The sequence below is a fragment of the Coenobita brevimanus genome, chromosome 98 (assembly GCF_032717465.1).
Source record: "Coenobita brevimanus isolate Jiangsu-jjx chromosome 98, ASM3271746v2, whole genome shotgun sequence".
Lineage (NCBI taxonomy): Eukaryota > Metazoa > Arthropoda > Malacostraca > Decapoda > Coenobitidae > Coenobita > Coenobita brevimanus.
The window spans coordinates 24,915,943-24,938,168 of NC_137051.1; the positions used below are offsets into that span (position 1 = coordinate 24,915,943).

Here is a 22,226-nt window from a genome sequence, read left to right on the forward strand (position 1 = left end):
GTGAACAGTTATGCAAGTCTGTTTGCTGGTGATGTAAAGATCTTGAGGAAGATAGAGGTTGAGGAGGATTGTAAAATACTGCAGGAGGATTTGGATAGGATACACAATTGGAGCCGGACGTGGGAAATGAAATTTAATGTAAAGAAATGTAAAATATTGGAAATGGGTAAAAGTACCAGGAGACCATCACTGAATTATTTTTGGGTAATGAATTAATCACAAAAAGGAGAGAAGAGAAAGATTTGGGAGTGCTGGTCCAAGATAGTTTGTCACCAGAAAAGCACATTAACAAGATAGTTGGAGAGACTTATAAACTCTTGACTAACATAAGAGTAGCATTTCATTATATGGATGAGGAAATGATGAAAAAATTGATAGTGGCCATGATCCGCCCCAGGTTAGAATATGCAGCGGTAGTGTGGTCCCCACACAAAAAGAAAGATATAAACAAGATTGAGAGAATACAAAGAACAGCAACCAAGATGGTCCCCAGTCTGACAGACCTGTCATACAGAGAGAGGCTGGAAAAACTGGATTTGCCTTCGTTAGAGGAAAGGAGAAAGAGGGGAGACATGATTGCGGTGTTCAGGACCATGGTGGGAGTAGATAAAATTGACAAAGAAGATCTGTTTGTATGGGATAAGAGAGCAACAAGAGGACATGGAATGAAATTGAAAAAGTCAAGCTGTTTGAAGGATATCAAGAAATATAGCTTTCCTTACAGAAGTATAGACTTATGGAATAGCCTGGACAAAGAGATCATCCAGTCAAAAAACTTAAACGAGTTTAAAATTAAATTCGACTTATTGAGAAACAGCGACGGAAACCCACGAGCATAGTACATTCCGTGTATATCACAATTAGGTATATTAGGTAAATACAGGTACTTAAATATTTGGAACAACTTAGACAAAGAGGTGGTGCATGAGAAAAACATTCATGTGTGTAAAGGTAGACTTGATAAATGTGGATATGGAGACAGGACAACACGAGCATTGCTCAATTCCTGTATACTACAAATAGGTAAATACACACACACACTGAGTATAGGCCTGTTATTGGGACAGTGGTTATATGTGGTTGACTTGATTTCCAAGTCACAAGTTTCAGTATTTCACACACAGATAAAGGTAATACTTCATTTAATATTGCACACTGTACTATTTGTTAAGGACTTGGACTGTTATTTGGCAGTAACAGTGGTGTTTCAGTGGCCTTTCATGCACAAAATAGAATGAAAGGCAACAATTAAAGCCAATGTAAACACGGGCTTGCATGCGTCACAGTGTCTGCAAGAGATTCTCTGAGGTGGCGATTGAAAATATCATTGTAGGAGAATCATGATTAATTTTTTAATGTACCAAAACAGGGTATAACTTATGAATTATCATTATAGCAATTTATCACATAGCGAGGCTTCGTAAAACGAGGCTGCACTGTACAGAAATGAGTATATTGAGGTGTATGCACAGGGCAGTGCTGAATGAACGGATAATGGTTTGTTGCAAGAGAGATTTGGCATAAGAGTTAAATAGAGTAGTAATCCAAACTGGTAGGTTAGATGGTTTGGACAAGTTGAGAGGATGAGGGAGGATGACTGGGTGAGGAAAGTTCATCCACCCATCCATCATCCAATCCTACATTGTCCCATGAGGAGCGTAGGAGCCCGTGGCTAGGCGGTTGGTCCCAACATTTAAGATGAGAGTGAGTGAGGAGAGATACAAGTATAAATTTAGAGGGAAGAATTCCCAGAGGTAGACCGAAGAAAACATGGGAGGAGGTCCTATGTGGTGACCCCCCAGGGTAGGGGATTAAGGAGCGAAGTGGCTCAAAATTGTGAGACTGTAGAAAGGTCATTAGGTGGAAAGACTAACACATGCTAGCATGGTCCATGGACTCAAAACATAGCATAATATATGGTAACTTTTTCTCCCACTTAAGGATTGAGTAAGACAGAATTCAGAAAACAAAGTAAGGGAAAGCACAAAGGAGGAGGGAGATTTATCAGTAGCATGCCCAGTGCTACCCATACTTTGAAAAAGAAAAAGTTTCCTCTGTCATCAGGTTCACTTTTTTAAAAATCTAGGTGTACCTCCTCAAACCTACTCCAGGTCCAACAAATATACTTTCATCGACCAACTTTTCACTTAATTGTACAATCCAATTATCATCAAGTTAAAAGATATTAATCTCCCTTCTAGTGTGTACATACTATTTATTTTTCCCACCGTTTTATTCTGTATTTCATGTGTTCTTCTCTCAGGTTCGGATAAGCTACATTGATGTACTGACATGGACAGAGGAGCGAGTCAGAGACCTAGAAATGCGCTATTACTTCACCTGTGACTGTCCTGGATGCCATGATCCCATTACTGACCACATTGCCTCCAGTCTTGCTTGTGGTGGGTGATTGTTCTTGTTTGTATGTGCAGTCAGGAACAAGGGTTCAACTAATATTTTACCGCTTTTCAGCTCCTTTGCAGGCTGTATTCCCAAGCTGAGAGGGACTTGGTATGATTATCTGTCCCTGGATGATACTCTTGATGTGATGTGTCAGGAGGAAAATGGTGAACATGCATCAGGTGTGAAGTACATAATCTGAGACTGTATTGTACATGCCTTTGAGTGACTGTAAAATATAAGATCTGGTACTGATGGGTCATCAAGTCCTCTTTTTCTGGCGTTTTCTTGTACATGATGTGTTAGGAAAAACTCCTGCACAAGATTCAGGAGCTTTTGATCCCAACAGCTTCTTACATCTAGAGTATTCCAATTTATGTTTGTTTTGAAGTCTTCAGTTAATATAATTATTTCAGATTTCTCCTCCATTCTGTGTAGTAATGCTCTTAAACTCTGAATTGTACTTGCTGCCAGATCTTCATATTCACCTCTTTCCCAAGTGTTTGTTTTGGGTGGCATGTATAAATTTACCACATTTACTTTCCCTTCAGATGTGTTAATCTCTACTGCAGTTAGTTCCACTTGTGAGGGTATATCTAGTTCTGTTTCTTTGACTTGTAGATTTTTCTTTGTTAATATTATAATTCCTCCTCCTTTTCTTAAATTTCTGTCTCTTCTCCATATATTGTATTCCTCTTAAGTTTAGGGTATCATTTGATATCTTTGAGGTTAATTTTGTTTCAGTGAGGCAAATTATATGTGGTTCCTTTTCTTTGGTATAGTCTTTCATTTCTAATAATTTAGACACCATCCCATCTACATTTGAGTACAATAACTTATCATCTTGTAGTAGTAGTAGTAGTAGTAGTTGTTCCCTAGGCAGTCTGGCCAAACAGCCCCGAGTCTCTAAGGAAGGCCATGGCCGAGACCGGGCTTTCCCACAGAGCTCTCAAGGAGTGTATGTTGTGTTGTTGGCATAGGTGATTGTGTGCAATGCAGTCTTCCATAATGTGCTTAAACTTATTATCTTGCCATTGCTTGATTCTACTACCTTCATTCTTTTCATTCCCTGTTGATTATGTGCCACTTTTGTACCTGCAATCCAGTTACTTTGTAAAAAAATTTACCTTTTTCCTCTTCCTCTGATCTTTCCTTGTTCTTTGTTTTTGCTTCCTCCCTCTTCTCCGTTAGTATTCCCAGTTCCTCTTTAGTTAGGCATTTTTTTTATCCATCCATCCATCATCCAATCCTATGTTGCCCCAGGAGAAGCGTAGGAGCCTGGGGCTAGGCATTTGGTCCTGACATTTAAGATGAGAGTGAAATCTATCTATCTATCTATTGCCAGATGCCATAATCCCAAAAGGGGTGGCCATTGGACTTTGAGTTATTTGTTTTATGGGGAGGGGCACTAACCCTCCACCAACACACTTGCTGACATGTAGGGAGCATGTATGGTTTGGTTATATGGTTACCACCCAGCGTTGTAAATGGTTTCTTGGCTTACAGGAAACCATTTGGCTTGTCACTCAATGTAAAGCCAACTGTAAAGGAAAGAAAAGCAATAAGAAGTGACAGGAAAGATGGGAGAAATAGAAAGAGAGGAGGGCGGGTACAGAAAAAGAATGATACAGGCTAAGGAAGAAGTAGGCAGCACTACATAGAGTGAAAAACTTTTTTAAATTCCTCTTTTTACATGAGTTTGTTTGCATTTTTTAATATTTCCTCCACAGTGTTCACACTCTGGAAGATTACATTCAGAGGCCTTGACTTATTTCTCTGATATTTCCCTAGCCTTTTGTGTTCCTCTATCTTTATCACAGATATCCCCTGATACTGCCTTCAGTATGTTCGTTATATTTACCATCTCCTTTTTGTCTCTCGAGATTCTGTTTCTTATTTCTTCTTCATCAATACCAGTGATTACTATAGATTTGTTGATATCTGCTAAATCTTTGACCAGTTTTGGGTTGTTTTAATGATTCCTTTCACTTCCTTTCAAATGCTTTTTTCTTCAACTTGTTTCTAAGTGTGTCCTTACTTTCACCACTTCAGCATACGTAGTTTGTACTTCATCTTTGCAATTTCTCATCATTTCGTTCACCTGGGTTATCTTCTCTTTAGTATCACTGTCTTGGTCTGTCAGACTGCTTGCTTGCCTAATTGTTTCTGGATCATTTCTGAACTCTTCCATAAAACTCTTATGGTTGACACCTGTACTTGCCATTTCACTAGTCTTCCTTTTAAGTGAAACTACCTCAACTGACAGCACATCTATTGTTGTGTCCTTTTTGTTTAAATCTTTTACAAATTCTTCATTTTCTTCCTTCTGTGTGTGTCATTCCTTCTTAATTTCATCTATTTCACTTTGAAAAGCTTTTTGCAGTTTATTCACTTTCTCTTCTGATTTATTATATGTTTCCTTTTCAACCATTTCTAGGTAGAAATCATCATCCTGTTTTCTGCCGTTATCCTTTCTCTTAACTCCTTCAATTTTCACTTTACTAAAGATGGTACTCATCTTGCAGTAATTCTTACTTAGAAAGATAACTTTTACTTACAAGGTTGCATCTCCCTGCTACCCGCCTGGTGATAGACGACACCCAGCTTATGATGCGTTGTATTAGCAGATGCTTGCACTAATTTGATGTGTTCTATTAACTGGACAACACTTTGGTTATACTTGCTCTACTATATTAGAACATCACTTTATTTAACCTAGTACAGTGCATGACTTATATAAAGATACTATTTAAGTGTGGCCAGTTGCGACCAAGGCCAGTGCAGAGTGAAATGACAGACGTCCTCCCTCTCTCCCTCTCTTTCAGTGTGTGTATGTGTGTGTGTGTGTGTGTGTGTGTGTGTGTGTGTGTGTGTGTGTGTGTGTGTGTGTGTATTTCACCAGGTCGGTCAGGATCACTTGATGGTCGTGATAGTCAGCTTTTACTCTCCCAGAAGGGAGCTGAGAGCTCATATAGTCCGATCTAAGGGCAAGGCTGTGACCTTCACACAAGCACACACCCATCCCCTTGCTCAAGGAGGACAGTAACCACCCACTTCGTCAGTGAAACTTTTCGCAGCCTGAGCGAGGCACGAACTCCCATCTACCAGTTGGCAAGCGAGAACGTTACCACTGCACCAGCAGTGTGTGTGTGTGTGTGTGTGTGTGTGTGTGTGTGTTTACATAGTTGTGATGTACAGGAATTGAGTTATGCTTGTGGGGTTCCGTCTCCTTGTCTCAGTAAGTCAAACTTTGTTTTGAACTCGTTTAAGTTTCTGGACTGGACAGTCATCCAGGCTATTCCACAGGTCAGTGCATGTATAAGGAAACCTTATTTCTTGATATCCTTCAAGCAGCTTGGTTTTTTCAATTTCTTTCTGTATCCTCTTGTTACTCCCCCATCCCATACAAACAGATCTTTCTCAATTTTGTCTACTCCCATCATAGCCCTGAACACTACTATCATATCACCCCTCTCTCTTCTTTCTCTGAGGAAGGCAGACTCAGCTTTTCTAGTCATTCCTTGTAAGATTAGTCTGTCAGGCTAGGGACCAGCTTGGTTGCTGTTGTTTGTATTTACTTGGTCCTGTTCATATCTTTCTTTTTATATGGGGACCACACCACTGCCACATATTTAAGTCAGGGGCAGATCATAGCCACTATCAATTTTTTCATCATCTTGTCCATGTATTGAAATGCCACTCTTATGTTTGTCAAGAATTTCTAACAATCTTGGTAACCCCTTCATGCCCATGCCACAGGGCATCATGTAGCCTGCCCATCCCACCCTCCGTACCATAAACGTGCATAAAGAATACCTAACAGAAAATACTTATTTTGTCTTCAGTAAAGTGCCATTATGTTCCCTTTCCATATAAATGCAATATATGTAACATATATATTCATTACATACACCTTCGGTACAGTCATTACTCGTTTTACGATAGGGTTACGTTAGGTGATACCTTATCATATACTGATTTTATCGTAAACCGGTAGATTGAAACCCATTATAAAAGGGGAGTTACGTCAACTCAACATCCCAAAGTCACCTATTCAAGACTGAACCATAAATGACAACCCACCTTCATTCCTTCCTGTGTTGGTCCAAGTCGTCTCCAGGTCATTCCCCCTGAGGCTGGGGGACAGCCTGTGCTTACAGGCACTAGTGGTCAGCCTCTGAGTCAGACAGGAACAGGTTAGGGGGGAGCGAAATCCGGCCCATACCTGCACCAGCCTTAGCACTGGGACCCATACCTGCACCAACCATAGCACTGGGGCCTACACTGGCACTGACCTTACCACTGGGCACACAAATCCACAGTACAATAATCGCTTAATTCACGCAAACTTTTTTCAGGCGATTTCGGTTATCCACAAATTTTTTGTACAATAATTAAAACGTAAAATTATAGTGTTCTAATAAATGATTTTAATGTATGAGAGAAATAAATAAAATATAAAAATGCCTACCCACTGCCAGTGTGCATACATGTGTGTGTGTGTGTGTGTGTGTGTGTGTGTGTGTGTGTGTGTGTGTGAGGTCAGTGTACCACGCACCACACAGTCAGTTTGAATCCAACAGTCGAACCGTGCATGACTGGTGAATCGTTATTTGAGGCTTATTTTTCTGCCTTCCAGTGATTGCTTGCCTTGTTTGTCAACATGGGGCCTAAGCATGATGCTACAGTAGTGATGCATGTAATAACACACCAAAGCAGGCTCGTAAAGTGATGTTGCTGGCAGAGAAAGTTAAAGTGTTGGACAAACTTCGGGAAGGAATGTCGGCGACAATTTGCCGTCATGACTATTCCCCGTCATGTATTTACATACCAATTTATTTAGCAAGTACAGTACATTAGTTTTTTACTTAAATGAGTTATAAAATCCCCCAGAAAATTAGTTATTAAAGTATAAATAAATCAATAATAAGTATACACTCAACCCTCGGCTATCACGGGTTCTGCTACAGCGTATCTCTATCACGCGTATATAAAAAACTACCCAAATACCTTTATCATGCACTAAATGCCTGCTATCGTGCACCGCAAATGTTCGAAAATTTTAAAAAGGCCAGGCTCCAGTGCTCAGCCTAGCCAACAAAAGCTTCACTCCGTGATTAGTCGTGTGACGTCAGCGCCAGCCGAGCGCTGATTGGCCACCCGACCGAGTCTCCTGCCCGCCAAACCATTCAAGTGCACGCCCTCAGTCCGTGAAAAGTGATAGCGAGAACAATAACCTTTTTTATGATATGACCATGGCCAATGTACCCCCTCCCCGTCCCCCTACCATCACCCAACATAATGCTGCGGCACCTGGCAGGGAAATAAAGAAGAGGAAGAACCTAAGTTGTGCAGATAAACTGGAAATGTGAAACTTATAGAGAATGGTGAGACCAAGTGAAGTGTGGGGAAGAAACATACATCAATGAATCAACTGTGAGGGGTATTTATAAGAATCGTGATCACATCATAAAACATGCTCATTTTTAGACTATTATATATTAATATGTGGTACAAAAAAGGTATCTTAGGGGTAAATAATGAGGTAATGGCACCAATTAGAATTATTACCATAAGTTCTTCAATTCGGTTATCACGGTTTCGGCTATAGCGCAGCCATAGCGGGACCAATTGGGAGTGATAGCTGAGGTTTGAGTGTATTTATAGAATGACGGGGCATCATCCAGGGTGCGAATTGTCCTGACGGGGAATTGTCCATGTTTTGACGGGGAATTGACTTTACAGGGAATTGTCTCAGAACCGTATGTTTGGGGTGAATGAGTCAACTGTTCGTACAATAAAGAAGGCAGAACGTAGCATACAGGAGGCAGTGATGGCTAGTACACCAGACTGTGCTACAGCGTCTCCACCTACGCATGTGCTTATCAGTTTTCAGCAAATGTTAGGGATTACTGTACTGTAGTACGATGTTTGGCTGAGAGATGACGATAACAGGGGGGCACACATGAACAAGTTGAAAGGAGAGGGCTTTGAAGGGGTGGCAGGACCATAATAATGCGTTGCACGCCGGGGCCATCATATTGCCTGAGACAAGCGACGGTCACTTTGCTTGTGCCTGGTGCTCCTGATGGCAAAATCGTCATAGCAGGAAATTTATCTTAAATCGGATTTTGGGGTGGAACTTTTCCATTATTGTTTTAGCAAAATATTGTAAACCGAAACATCGTAAAACGAGTAATGACTGTACTTACTGTAAGTCAGGGGGTACGGTGGAGAGGCTTGATGAAGAAAGTGTTGGGGTGTTCTTGTTTTTTCTTGGCTTTCATGACACACCACTTGGTACTGGCTGTGATTCCTCTTCCATTTCAGTGTGCCACACCCTGAAATGGTCCATGGAGCACAGACCTGGATCTGCAGGGCACCCAGGGCAGTAGTAGACAGTGTCCATTCTCTTCTTTTCCCTCTTGGTGCACACCTGGCATCTCTTTTGCATCCCCAACTTCTCATGGTGGACCCAGGCATGACACAGTTCTTTTACTTTGACTGCTTTCATAGGCCTTTTCTTTTTCACGGCCTTCTCTTGTCTAATGAGAGCCTTGATGCTCATGCAACCACTACTGACTGATATCCTTTATGTACTGAAGAAATTCCCCATTGTACTGCGAGCCATTTCTGTACACAATGAATGAATTTAGGAGAATGCGAAAAATGAAGTGAATCCCGAGTTTCTTGAACCTGGCAAGGCTTGTTTCATTTCGTTTTCGTTTCGTTTCGTTTCGTTTCGTTTTTAAAGGCTCCAATATGCTTGCATGTGTCGGCCTTGGTCACCTAATGGCGGCTTTCCACGCTGCACGATCCATTGCAACCTCCCTTTTCAGTGCCTTAACCCTAAGGTCACACTTAATGACCTCGTCCCATGTCTTTCTCGGTCTACCCCTCATAACCCCACCCCCAGTATTAACACTTCTCACCTTCCTCACCCAGTTATCATCCCCCATCCTCTCCACATGTCCAAACCACCTCAATCTACCTCTCCTCATTACAACACCAATACACTCCAGTCCCATCCTACCTCTCAACTCTTCCATTGTAAACCCAGCCCCTCCAGGCCTTGGATGCAGGGACGCACTGCACATCCACCTAATCATTGTCATTTCTGTACGTCTGAGCCGGCGAATGTCTTCCTCCTTCACTGCCCAGGTCTCACTGCCATACAGCATTACACTCCTAACACATGCTGCATACAAAGACCCCTTAGCACGTAGGGAGAGCCCTCTCAATGTCAGGATTGGCAAGAGCTCCTTGAACTTCTTCCAACCACTTCTCACCCTAGCCACAGAGCTAGCTCCAGCCCCACCTCCAGCACACAACATATTTCCCAAATAACAAAACTCTTCCACACACTCAAGAGATTCACCAGCAAGTTCAATCCTTTCACGTCTGACGATCTCCACCTGCTCACCCCGGCACGCCGTACACATAAAATCAGCATTATCTCGCAGTCTACCTCTGATACCACTACATCTCTTATGCACCCATTTATCACACACACCGCACAAGATGGAATTACTTCCCACGCCCTTGTGGCAAACTGCACATGGCCAATCTCCCTCGTCTTTGACAGTACCGCCACCAACCCTAGATATCATCACTTTTGTTTTATCTGCATTTACCCTTAAACCCTTTTGCCCCATACCATCTCTCCACTTCCTAAACCTTTCCTCCGCCTCCCTTTCATTCTCTGCAATCAACACCAAATCATCAGCATACAACAACTCCCCCGGGAGTCCGTTTCTAAAGTCACGTGAAAGGGCTTCAAGTAACATGATAAACAACGTGGGACTCAAGACTGACCCCTGATGCACACCAACATTCACGGAAAACTCATCACTCAAATCTCCATTCACTCTTACCTGGGTGTGAGCACCCACATACATGGCCATAACCACCCTAACCAGCCACTCCTCCAAGCCAAGCTTTCTCATTGCCCACTTCACCACCTCTCTAGGGACCCTGTCAAAGGCCTTTTCCAAATCAACAAAAACAAAATAAAGATCCCTTCTCCTACCAATATCTTTTTCCTGAAGCTGTCGAACAATGAATATGGCATCAGTGGTCCCCCTACCTGGCATAAACCCAAACTGCATCTCATCAGTATTCACTCTTTCTCTAATCATACCTTCTAAAACTCTCTCCATTACTTTCATTATCTGATCTAAAAGCTTTATACCTCTGTAATTTCCTCTTTCCAGGGCATCACCCTTCCCTTTATACACATTTACAATTACACTCTTCAGCCAATCATCTGAGACAACACACTCATAAATAATCCTATTTATCAGGTCAGTGACTAAACTCACCCTTATATCGCCTGAGGCCTTCAACATTTCAGCAGTCAACCCAGACACACCTGCTGCCTTCCCCACCCTCATCCTGCCTATTGCCTCACTCACAGTAGCAGTATCAATCAAAGGCCAAGGGCCAGACACTGGATCTGTTGGCTCCAAACCTTCCTTGTCCCAGTCAAACTCCTCATTCAACAACTGGTTATAATGCTCTCTCCATGCATCTTTAATATCCTCACTGTTCACCACAACCATTCCTTCATCATTCTTCACACACTGCTCACCTATGATATCCCGATTATCCCTCTTCACCTGACCTGCCACCCTAAATATATTTTTCCTCTCCCCATGATTTAGGTTATCAAGTAATTGTCTCTGTGACTCAGACTTTGCCCTGTATACCTCTCTCCTAGCCCTACGCTTGGCAGCCAAATATTCCTCTTTGCTACCACCCTTCTTCCACTCCCGGAAGAGCCTTCTTTTCTCCTTAATTGCAGCTTCTACACCCTCATCCCACCACCAAGTTACTCTATGTCTTGGTGTTCCTCTTGTCCAGCCGCATGTTACATCAGTAACTCTCAAGAAATTGTTCTTGAGGGCTCTGTACTGCTCATTAACGCCTCTGTCTACAGCTCCCTGTTCAGCCACCACTCTCCTCAACTCGGTATAGAAGGCATCCCTTACTACTTGGTTTTTCAGCTTCCATATTTTCCTCCTAGGTACAGTCGGGGAAGAAAGAAGCTGGACACAATTGGCGGCCTCTGGCAACAACTCCTATAGTAAACACGTAGGTGGTAGCGGATGTGCATGAATGAAGGGGTAACGTTTGTATCGAAGTGTGTGATTGGTCGGCACACCACCGTCTGTCATTGCCATGTAGTCAAATATTGGAGAGGGTTTTGAGTATGAATACGCTATGTGGCAGATATAATAGATATTCACGCTGTGTCATAGGACATATAATATCTTAATTTGACAGTTGATTAGCTGTATTGATTAATGTCACTCATATTTAAGGCATTGTGCAGCAGAAAGTATTTGTGGAGTCAAAAGCATCTGTCTTCAGAGTAGGTTCAATATGAGACCGAAGCCTCAGATCCTTGAATAAATCATAATTACTATCAAGCGCAATACATAATTTATTAGCGAGTTCGTTTGTATGCTTCATTAACGAATATGTCATTGAAATACAACGTTGGTTCTGATAATCTTTATGACTTTGCTACGTTCTGAGTCAGTAGAAACGTTCCTCCCATGAACGTGGACAGAGCTTCATTGAGCACCATCCCTTACTGTGCTGGGGGTGGGAGGAACCGTGAACACACACACGATTTATTAGTTTCTTCATTCAACTGCTAATGAAAAACTACTATGCAATTGCTAAACAAATGTTTGCTCCATCCATGATAACAAGAGACTGCTCCCTGATAAGACAGATACCTCTGATACTGAAAACATTCCTTTTAGGTGATGTCCATCACACGTTTTCCCTCTCGAGTTGAGGTGGTGAGTTGGTAGGGTGAAGTATGGCCTTTTCAACAGCACTTCTGTCGCGATTGTTTCGCCCTACAACCTCTCTACCGAACTAGCCTTACATGAGCATCCCCTCCAAGCTAGCCTCACACAAGCACTTTCCTCCGGCATTCTCTTCCCTCACCTAGCCCAACCTTTCACATTAGCAACATGTCAAGATGATTCCTAACATCCAGTTCAGTCACAGAGCATGGCATGGTTTGCGTGCATGTTTCAGTGTTTATATGTATGTGTGATTAGTTATAACTGAAATATAAGAAACCATGTTATGATATTTTTAATCGGAACCTTTTTGTCATATTCGGACCAGCACAGATTTACAGGTGAATAAACTTCCCCTTTACCATACTGATGAATCCAAATGAAGGCCAACAAGTGAACTGTTGCTACATGATGGATTAAAACAGGTCATTAGACTATAATCCGAGATATATCGCACCATAACAAATCGGAAACCAATGTTGTAATAATTAAGGTAGAGTACGATTCCAAAGTTCGTGCAGAGGGCTGATGGCTCAGCACCATAACTGTGTGGAGTATTTAAAAATCTGTTGTTTCGTGTTATCCGCATCATTCCCTGCAAACTACTGCTCGACGTTTATCACAATATCAATCCAACTGGTGTAGGAAGGCAATAATTCCTAATAATTACTCGTGCGTATCCTTTTTATGCTTCTACTGTGCCTGTTCTGTCCTCGGATACAAGGTGAATGCACACCCCTTCAGTCTCTTGACTTGCTAGCTTCATATTACCTCAATCTATTATGGTATGAAAAGAATGTGACCTATCATGAGTGAAGCACAATAAATGTTGTAGGACCCATAGACGTCATTTTCATGAACATAATTAAAAGAATCACACATAAGGCAATGCGATGATGTTAAAATCAATAGTTACAAGAATATAAGCTAAACACAGAAGTCAAGTGTAATACTGCAGCTCATTACTGCATCACTGGAAATACTCGTTTGTTGGTAACCTTATCCTTATCACCTTTATTCTTTGCCAGTCCTTACTGAAGGCGGATTGTTCTAAGGTATCAGCAAAATCGTCTACCGTTAAGCATATCAGTATATTAAACCTTTTGCTAGATCAGTTGTAAGCTTATGAATATATTATGGAGAAGATGCTTCGAATGTAAAGGTTTTTGCATGCTATATTATACGAGTGAAAAAGAATTTATTGTAATCCGTGTGTGGCACTTGTACTCAATGCATCACAAATTTAATTTTTATTTGGAAAGACATTGTGTGTGCTAAATGGAATTACCGTAATTTCAGTAACATGCTCAAGCTTACGTCACCTTTCATTTAGTGCTTAGGGCTTTACCGCACGTGACTAGTAATTACCAGCGAGATAGCAAACATGGCATTGTTTTCAATTTGTCTGTCTGTGTGTGTATCTGTTAGCATGATAACTTTGCAACCGCTCAAAATACCATCACAAAATTATACAGGTGTGTAATAGGGATGAAAATCTCCTACGAGTTCGGAATTGGAGAAATTAAGTCAAGGTCCATGGGTCTGTTAGCACGATAACTTCGCAACCCCTCAGGATATCATAAAAAAAAATACAGGTGTGTAATAAGGATGAAAATCTCCTACGAGTTCGAAATTGGTGGTAGTAGGTCAAGGTCAAGGTCATATTCCGAGCCGGGCTAGATATGTATAGGCTCGCGGATGGTGTGATTCCCCCTTACGGGGGGCCACTTGTTTACTCAAGCACCAAACACATCACAGGAAGAAAACTCGCAGTGAAAGAGTTAACCATAAATATGCAAGGATGCCCTATAAAGGAACTAGAATCGTGTAGCGTTAGTTAGTATAAAACGCTGACATACTCATCAGGTCTTTTGAGTTAATTATATTGTGTGTATAAATGGTATCACCTGATAACATGTAACCTATGAGTGTGGACATCTTCACTAACTTGAAAAAGCACTCACCATAAAATTAGTTAATTTGAATCTCCTTGATTTGAACTGTGGGGCAAAAGATCATTACTTAACGTGCAAATTCTGTGACTGAACTGGATGTTAGGAATCATCTTGACATGTTGCTAATGTGAAAGGTTGGGCTAAGTGAGGGAAGAGAATGCCGGAGGAAAGTGCTCGTGTGAGGCTAGCTTGGAGGGGATGCTCATGTGAGGCTAGTTCGGTAGAGGTTGTAGGGCGAAACAATCGCGACAGAAGTGCCGTTGAAAAGGCCATACTTCACCCTACCAACTCACCACCTCAACTCGAGAGGGAAAACGTGTGATGGACATCACCTAAAAGGAATGTTTTCAGTATCAGAGATATCTGTCTTATCAGGAAGCAGTCTCTTGTTATCATGGACGGAGCAAACATTTGTTTAGCAATTGCATAGTAGTTTTTCATTAGCAGTTGAATGAAAAAACTAATAAATTGTGCGTGTGTTCACGGTTCCTCCCACCCCCAGCACGGTAAGGGATGGTGCTCAATGAAGCTCTGTCCACGTTCATGGGAGGAACATTTCTACTGACTCAGAACGTAGCAAAGTCATAAAGATTATCAGAACCAATGTTGTATTTCAACGACATATTCGTTAATGAACCATACAAACGAACTCGCCAATATATTATGTATTGCGCTTGATAATAATTATGATTTATTCAAGGATCTGAGGCTTCGGTCTCATATTGAACCTACTCTGAAGACAGATGCTTTTGACTCCACAAATACTTTCGGCTGCACAGTGCCTTAAATATGAGTGACATTAATCAATACAGCTAATCAACTGTCAAATTAAGATATTATATGTCCTATGACACAGGGTGAATATCTATTATATCTACCACATAGCGTATTCATACTCAAAACCCTCTCCAAAATTTGACTACATGGCAATGACAGACGGTGGTGTGCCGACCAATCACACACTTCGATACAAACGTTACCCCTTCATTCATGCATATCCGCTACCACCTACGTGTTTACTATAGGAGTTGTTGCCAGAGGCCGCCAATTGTGTCCAGCTTCTCTCTTCCCCGACTGTACATAAGTCCTCCTTTTCATCACTTGTTCTTTAAGCACCATATCACAAATCAATAGTTTGTGCTGCTGCACACACTCCTCACTTCCTATAACTTTAACATCCCCCATTAACCTCGTATCGGCCCTCCTAACCAGAAAATAATCTATCTGACTGCTATTTCCCCCAGACTCATACGTAATTAACCTACTGTCTCTTTTCCTAAAATATGTGTTGCACACAATCATGTCAGTTGCCTCCCCAAACTCGAGTATCCTTTCCCCTTCTGCATTCCTTAGACCATATGCACATCCCCCATGCACTCCTTCATAACCTTGTGCTGCTACACCTACATGACCATTTAAGTCCTGTCCCAAAATCACTATCTCATCATCCCGCATACCACCCACTACATGTATTAAATCATCCCAAAATCTATCTTTCTCTGATTCATCCAATCCTGCCTGTGGAGCATTTGCCAATATAATCACAGCTGTCTTTTTTCCCAACAGAATTTTCACTACCAACATCCTATCACTTACTCTCAAAACATTCATAACATATTCCACCCATTTCTCCGCAACCATTACACCAACACCTCCATATCCGTCTGTCCCCCCCTGCCAAAACAACTTATAGCAACAGTCCTTCCCAACAATCTTTCTGGCTGATCCTCCCCTGTACCGGACTTCCTTCAAACACGCCACATCCACCCACCTCCTACTGAATGCCTCAACGACTTCCCCTGCTCTTCCCCTCAAACTTCCCACATTCCATGAACCCACCCTCATCCCCATGGGTGATTTACTGTCCTCAGGCTTGCTTTGAAACCTTTTTTGTTTTGTCATCTTCAGTATTAATAAATGTGGACAGACACAGCACAGGTCCCACTCACTGCACAATCCCAGGTCCAGGCAATGGATCTGGGACCCCTAGCCCACCAGCTTACCAGTGGTTGTGGTAGTGGCCTCGGGGCACCCTGCCAGGACAGCTGCAGGGACACACTCCAAGCGCGTCTTGGCACTGCAACTATCCCGCCATTATACAGCCACTGATAGGGCAGCCTCCTGGGGCGCTACTCCCAGGTTCGGGCCCCTCTCTATTGGGCGGAAGCGGCAGCCTGGGAACCGCATTGCCATGTACCCTCTAGCACAGGCCCGAGCCCCATCTTCTTCTTTTGAAAGGCATATGGCTCCAACAATTTGTCAGCCATATCTACACTTCCCATTCTGCTGTTGTATTTCTCAGTATGCAGGGGTTTATTGTAGAACACAGTTTTTTCTCCAAAGTACAGTATGTCTTACATTTCTCAACTATGCCAGCTGTATATTTTGTGGTAAGTACTGTAATTTCTTTTTTGTCTTGGTACTTGGTACTTCACAGTGAGTGTATTTCCTTGTCTTGCAAACACTGATTTGTGTCTCTCTAACTTCTCTGTCGTAATATTCTTGGGAGGCCCTCTACCACTTCGCACTACCCCAGTCATCGTGGTGTTATGTGTCAGCAAGTAATCACTAAGTCGGAGACTGGTATACCAGTTATCTGTCACAATATGTCAACCATGTTCTAATAAATCCTTCATGATGTGCACAACAATGTCTTCTGTTATGGTGAGGTTTTTTGCTGCTGGATCTTCTACTTTGAACCCTCTCTTGCTGTAGTAGATCTCAAAATTCCAGGAATAGCCATCACACCTATCACCAGAGGGACACAGTACAAACACTTTGATGCCAAAACGTGCTCTTTTTGTTTTCATGAACTGTCTAAATGCAAGATGCCCCTTCCACAAAATTAGTGCCTCATCAGTTGCAACATGCTTGCCTGGTCGCATCGTTGACTGACATCTCTCCCTCAGTAGCTCCAAAAGGGTTCAATCCTGGTGCGTTGGTCATTTTTCTTCACATTTGTGGCACAGGAAAATCTCAAGACCTTCAAAATTGTAAGAAATCTGTTCCTGCTCATCACATCATTACAAAATATTTTGGGGCCTCCATAACACACACTGTGAGACCAATACATGTGCATATCTGGGTACCGTAACACCCCCATCACCATCAATAGTCCTATGAAAACATGCATTTCATCAGTTGTTGTTGGTCTCCATTTTCGACCATGTGCTTTACTTTTACTGGGATTCACACCCCAGTACACATCAGCCCTGTCATTCACCCATGAACACAATTTTGACATCACTTCATCATCAAGAAAATGACTAAAAGCAGCCCCAGGGGTAGCAAAAGTAGGAGGCCTCATATCCTGGGCAGCACCGTCACTGAAGGCGGGAATGGCGTCTGGCTGTTGGTCTGCAAAAATGTCCACCAGAAACCTTCATCCACTCTCCTCATTTGGGTCATTTTCCCTCCATAATTCACTTTCACATAGTGATAACTCACTGTCAGTATTATCATTCTCACTGGACTCCCCTGGCACGTATGATGCATCAGAATATTCGTCACTACTGTTTGACATGGCTATGTATTCCTGAAATCAATCAGGGAAGAAAATCACAATAAATTCCCAATATGGCAGTGCTTGGATATGACTGTTGACCTAATCCTACCTCCTCGACTACCAAACACAAACTGAGAGCCAAGTACAAAGTAGGAGCCAATAAAACTCTTTGGTGAGCAGTGACATTTCAGATGACATTATTTGTCTGAGCTGTTACTGGTTGGTGGGTGGAGCTTATTTTTCTTTCCCAGCGAGGTATACCAGGCTCAGAGAATGCATATAGGCAGTAAGCCACATCTCAATACATACAGATGTTATGGGACGTAAAAGGCTACATTAGGGACGGCGTTACTGAGCGCTTTGTGAACATAAAAACGTGTCCTGGGCGCGAAGGGGTTAATGTGTTTTTTAGGTGACAAATTATCCTGGACCAACACTCCCAGGTCCTTCTCTTCTCTTGCTTTTGTGATTGGTTCATTACCCATCAGATAATTCAGTGATGGCCTCTTGGTATATTTACTTTACCCATTTCCAGTATTTTACATTTTTTTTGCTGAATTTCATTTCCCATATCTGGCTCCAATCATTAATCCTGTCCAGATCCTCTTGTAGCATTTCACAATCCTCTTCAACTTCTACCCTCCTCATGATCTTTGCATCATCTGCAAACAGACTTGCATAACTGTTAATTCCATCCATCATATCGTTTACAGAAATCAGGAATATACAGGTGCCAGCACCAAGCCCTGCGGGATTCCACTCATTACTTCCCTTCATACTGACACCCTGTACTTTATAACTCTCCTCCCCTGTCTATCTCTCATGAAGTCTCTCATCCACTCCAAGAGATGCTCCATGAGTCCTCCAGTGTGGTCCAGTTTCCACATTAGTTGCTTGTGGGGTACTGTGTCGGAGGCTTTCTCCAGATCTAAGTACACACAATCCACCCAACTATCTCTCTCCTATAGCACGTCAGTTGCCCTTGAGTCGAAGCTCAGCAAGTCAGAGACACGCGACCTCCCAGTTCTGAGTCCAAGCAGACTTCTTGCCAACATGTCCATTCTCTCCAGTTATTTTATCCATCTATCTTTCAGGATTCTCTCGCACAGTTTTGCAACCATGTGGGTCAATGACGCTGGTCTATAATTCAGGGGTTCTTCATTATTCCCTCCCTTGTTAATTGGTACCACATTTGCCTTTTTCCATGCCTGAGGCACTTTCCTGTCTTCCAGAGAACACAAATTAATCTGTGAATCATGTCCACGAATTGTTTTCTGCATTCCTTTAGTACCCAATTCAAGATCCCGTCAGACCTTGGGGCCTTCCTTATGTCTTGAGTTTCCAGTAATTTATACGCTTCCATCACTTCCACTTGTATGTCCTTTAACACTATATTTCTAGTCACTCCCTTCCCCTCCACAAACCAATTGGAAGCATTTGTTCATTATTTCATCATGCATTATTGCATCTTTATAGACCTTTTCTTTTGCCTGCAGCTTATTGATTCCTTCCTTTTGTTTCAGTTTGCCATTAACAAACCTATAAAACAGTTAAAATTCTTCCTTACATTTGTCAGTTATGCCTTTTTTTAAGTTTTTTTCTTCTGCTCTATGTATTCTTGAATATTCATTTCTAGTTCTTTTATATTCTTCCTTTGTTCTGTTGTTACCTCTCTTTCCCCATTTGTTCCATGCTGCATCCCTTTCTTTTTTTGTTGTCATAAACCTTTTTTTTTGAACCAGTCATTTTTCCAGTTTTCATCCCACTAACTCCAGGCACATATTTTTCCACACCCATTTTATAGAAGTCTAGAAAGATATCCCATTTCTTCTGAATTGCTCTTGTTTCTCTGAATTCACTCCAGTCCACATTCTCAAAGAATTTCCTCAATCTTGTAGAGTGTGCTTCACCAAAGTTGTATCTTCCATGTCTGTTTTGTTCATCTCTTGGTTACACAATCCCTTTTATCATCACTTGATCACTTTTGCAATATGGCACAGATATTTTGGGGATTCAGTTACGTCAGGTTGTTTGATTAACAGTAAATCTAGTCTTGCTAGCATATCATCACCTCTAAATCTTGTCTCTTCTTTGACCCACCAGTTCATTACATTATTCATCCATCCATCCATCCATCATCCAATCCTACATTGCCCCATGAGGAGCGTAGGAGCCCGGGGCTAGGCAGTATGCTGCCCCACAAATCTTCACTATTGCGAGTCCCACTCCTCCCAGTTCACCTCTTTACAGTTAAAATCACCCATCAGGATTATGTTGTTGCTTTTCTCAGTCATTTTCCATAGGTACCTACCCATGTATGACAGCACCTTCTGGTACTGTATTCAGCCTCATTCCATGCCCTTGTCTTAGAGGGGACATATGGTACTGCGATGTCTCTCTTGCCTTTCCCTCAGTTTTTTAGTTTCATATTTATCACTTCATCCTTATCTTCTCCCAGTTCCAAATTATCCAAGCTGTTCTTCATTGCTATCATCACTGCTCCTCCCATTTTTTTCTTTTCTATCTCTTCTCCATAGTTTGTATTTCCCACCTCCCATTTGGATCTCAGTATCTTCTCTTAGCTTGGTTGCAACAAGGCACCTAATATTTGGCTCATTTATCCTAAAGAAATCGTTAATTTCTAGCCTCACCGAGATTAGACCATCTACATTAGTGTATGCCACTTTCAGTGATTTGCATTGTTTTTTATTCCCTCCTTCTCCCGTCCTCTTTCGGTCGATACTACTGTCCTTCCTTAGTTCTGATCCATAACTCTCCTATAGAACTCTGTCTTCTCTTTTTCCATTCTCTGGTATTTTTTTCCGTAGCTTCCTTTGCAAGCTCCTTTATTTTAGTTCTTACTTCTTCATTTGCATCTCTCCTTATCCAGACTTTCTTGATCCCCTCTTTGTCTGCTAGTTTCAGTGTCATGTTGATGATTTCATTCACCGTGACCTGAGATTGAAATTTAATATTTAGTGACCATGCCCCTCCCTCCTCATATCTTCCCAGCCTGAACACTTCTTCAGTGTCTTCTTAAGCCTCATTGTTACCCTCTGTAACTATTAACACTGTCTCTGTAGTCTTTCTCAGATCTTCTTTTTCTGATCTTACTGATGTAGGTTTTTCTTTCAAACCTGAGATTATCACGCCTTTTTTCATTTCTGTTGCATCTCTGACTAGAGATTCTGCACTTTTTAATACCCTGACCACTTCCTTCTCCATTTTTTCCTGTTTTTTTTGTCTCTGTTTTTTTATAATGTCATTTAGATGTATTTTCCCTTCCTCCTGAATTTTTTCCATCCCTTATGCTTATCCTTGATTTCCTTAATATTTTCATCATGCAGCCTTGCTTTTGATTCATACTCTTTGAGTTTACTTTTCATCATATCGCTTTATTCTCTCTTGAGTTGTTTGATTTCATTTGAGGCAGATTCTTTACTCACTTTTAATTCTGTTACTTCTCTCTCCCATTGCACTGCTTGAGCGGATGCCCTCTAGCTTGTTTTTCATTACAGTACAGGGGTCAGTTCCTGCAGCTCTGTAATTACTGACCATACCTTTTTTAAATTCCTGGGCATTCTTTTCAGCCATTTTTTCAACACCAGTTGCTGTTGTTTGGTTCAGTTTAATACTTTCATTATCTGATCTTCATTGAAGAACCCCATAAATTCACCTTCGCAGGATGTAAACAGTGGAAAATCCCCTTCTGCCATTTTGCAGCTGAACAAAAAATTTAAACCTCCACTGTGTTGTGTGCTCTTATTTGACCGAATCCTCCAGCTTTTTCATTAATATCAGTTGGGACCATCACTCACACATTCAATTCACGTAATCACAATAGTCTGGCCTCCTTTTTGCCGCTGATTAGACGTTTTCCTCTAGTCAACAAGGACCTCCGCTGCTGATGACATCTCACGTGTGTGTGTGTGTGTGTGTGTGTGTGTGTGTGTGTGTGTGTGTGTGTGTGTGTGTGTGTGTGTGTGTGTGTGTGCACAAACAAAATAAACAGTGAGCCCAACACATGAGGCCTGGGGTGGCCGTTGTTTATGATATTACAGGTATTTTAGTCTCAACGTTATAATGCATGTAGTGTATTGATAGTTATATACATTCAGACCTCAAGTACTGTGGGCAGTAGGGACTGGACATGGACTGTGATACTCAAATCCGCGTCACTCAGACAATATGTTTACATGTATAATGGTACGATTGCCCAAATACTGTAAGTGGTGACTTACTTTCTTTAAGTGTCGGACAAACTCTCAGGGTCTGGCAACATTCACCTGAATGAGAGTTAGGAGACGGAAAGAATCTTTACCTTCCCTGCAGGCAGTATTTATGGTGTAAAAACCTAGTCTTCTGAAAATATTAGTTAAGTTTAGCGTTTATTTCTTTTTTGGCCAGTAACAATAATTAAGTATAAAGCAACATTTGGCACGTTTCCACTCGTCATCACAATTCATGCCAGCAGTGTTACCAATGTAGCAATTTTCGTGCTAAAGTTAAAGGTTTTAAAAGCAATCTAGCTGGTAAATATTTAAA

General features: G+C 41.7%; 1 protein-coding gene across 1 annotated transcript in view; it reads left to right on the forward strand.

Moving 5' to 3' along the window:
* Window positions 1-22,226, forward strand: part of LOC145414000 (histone-lysine N-methyltransferase SMYD3-like) — a 182,570-nt gene that overhangs the window by 64,215 nt on the left and 96,129 nt on the right. The window contains exons 7-9 of the mRNA XM_080283569.1: window positions 2,264-2,342; window positions 3,381-3,394; window positions 4,221-4,242. Of these exons, the coding sequence (XP_080139695.1) occupies window positions 2,264-2,342; window positions 3,381-3,394; window positions 4,221-4,242 (115 nt within the window). The remainder of the gene's footprint in view (window positions 1-2,263; window positions 2,343-3,380; window positions 3,395-4,220; window positions 4,243-22,226) is intronic.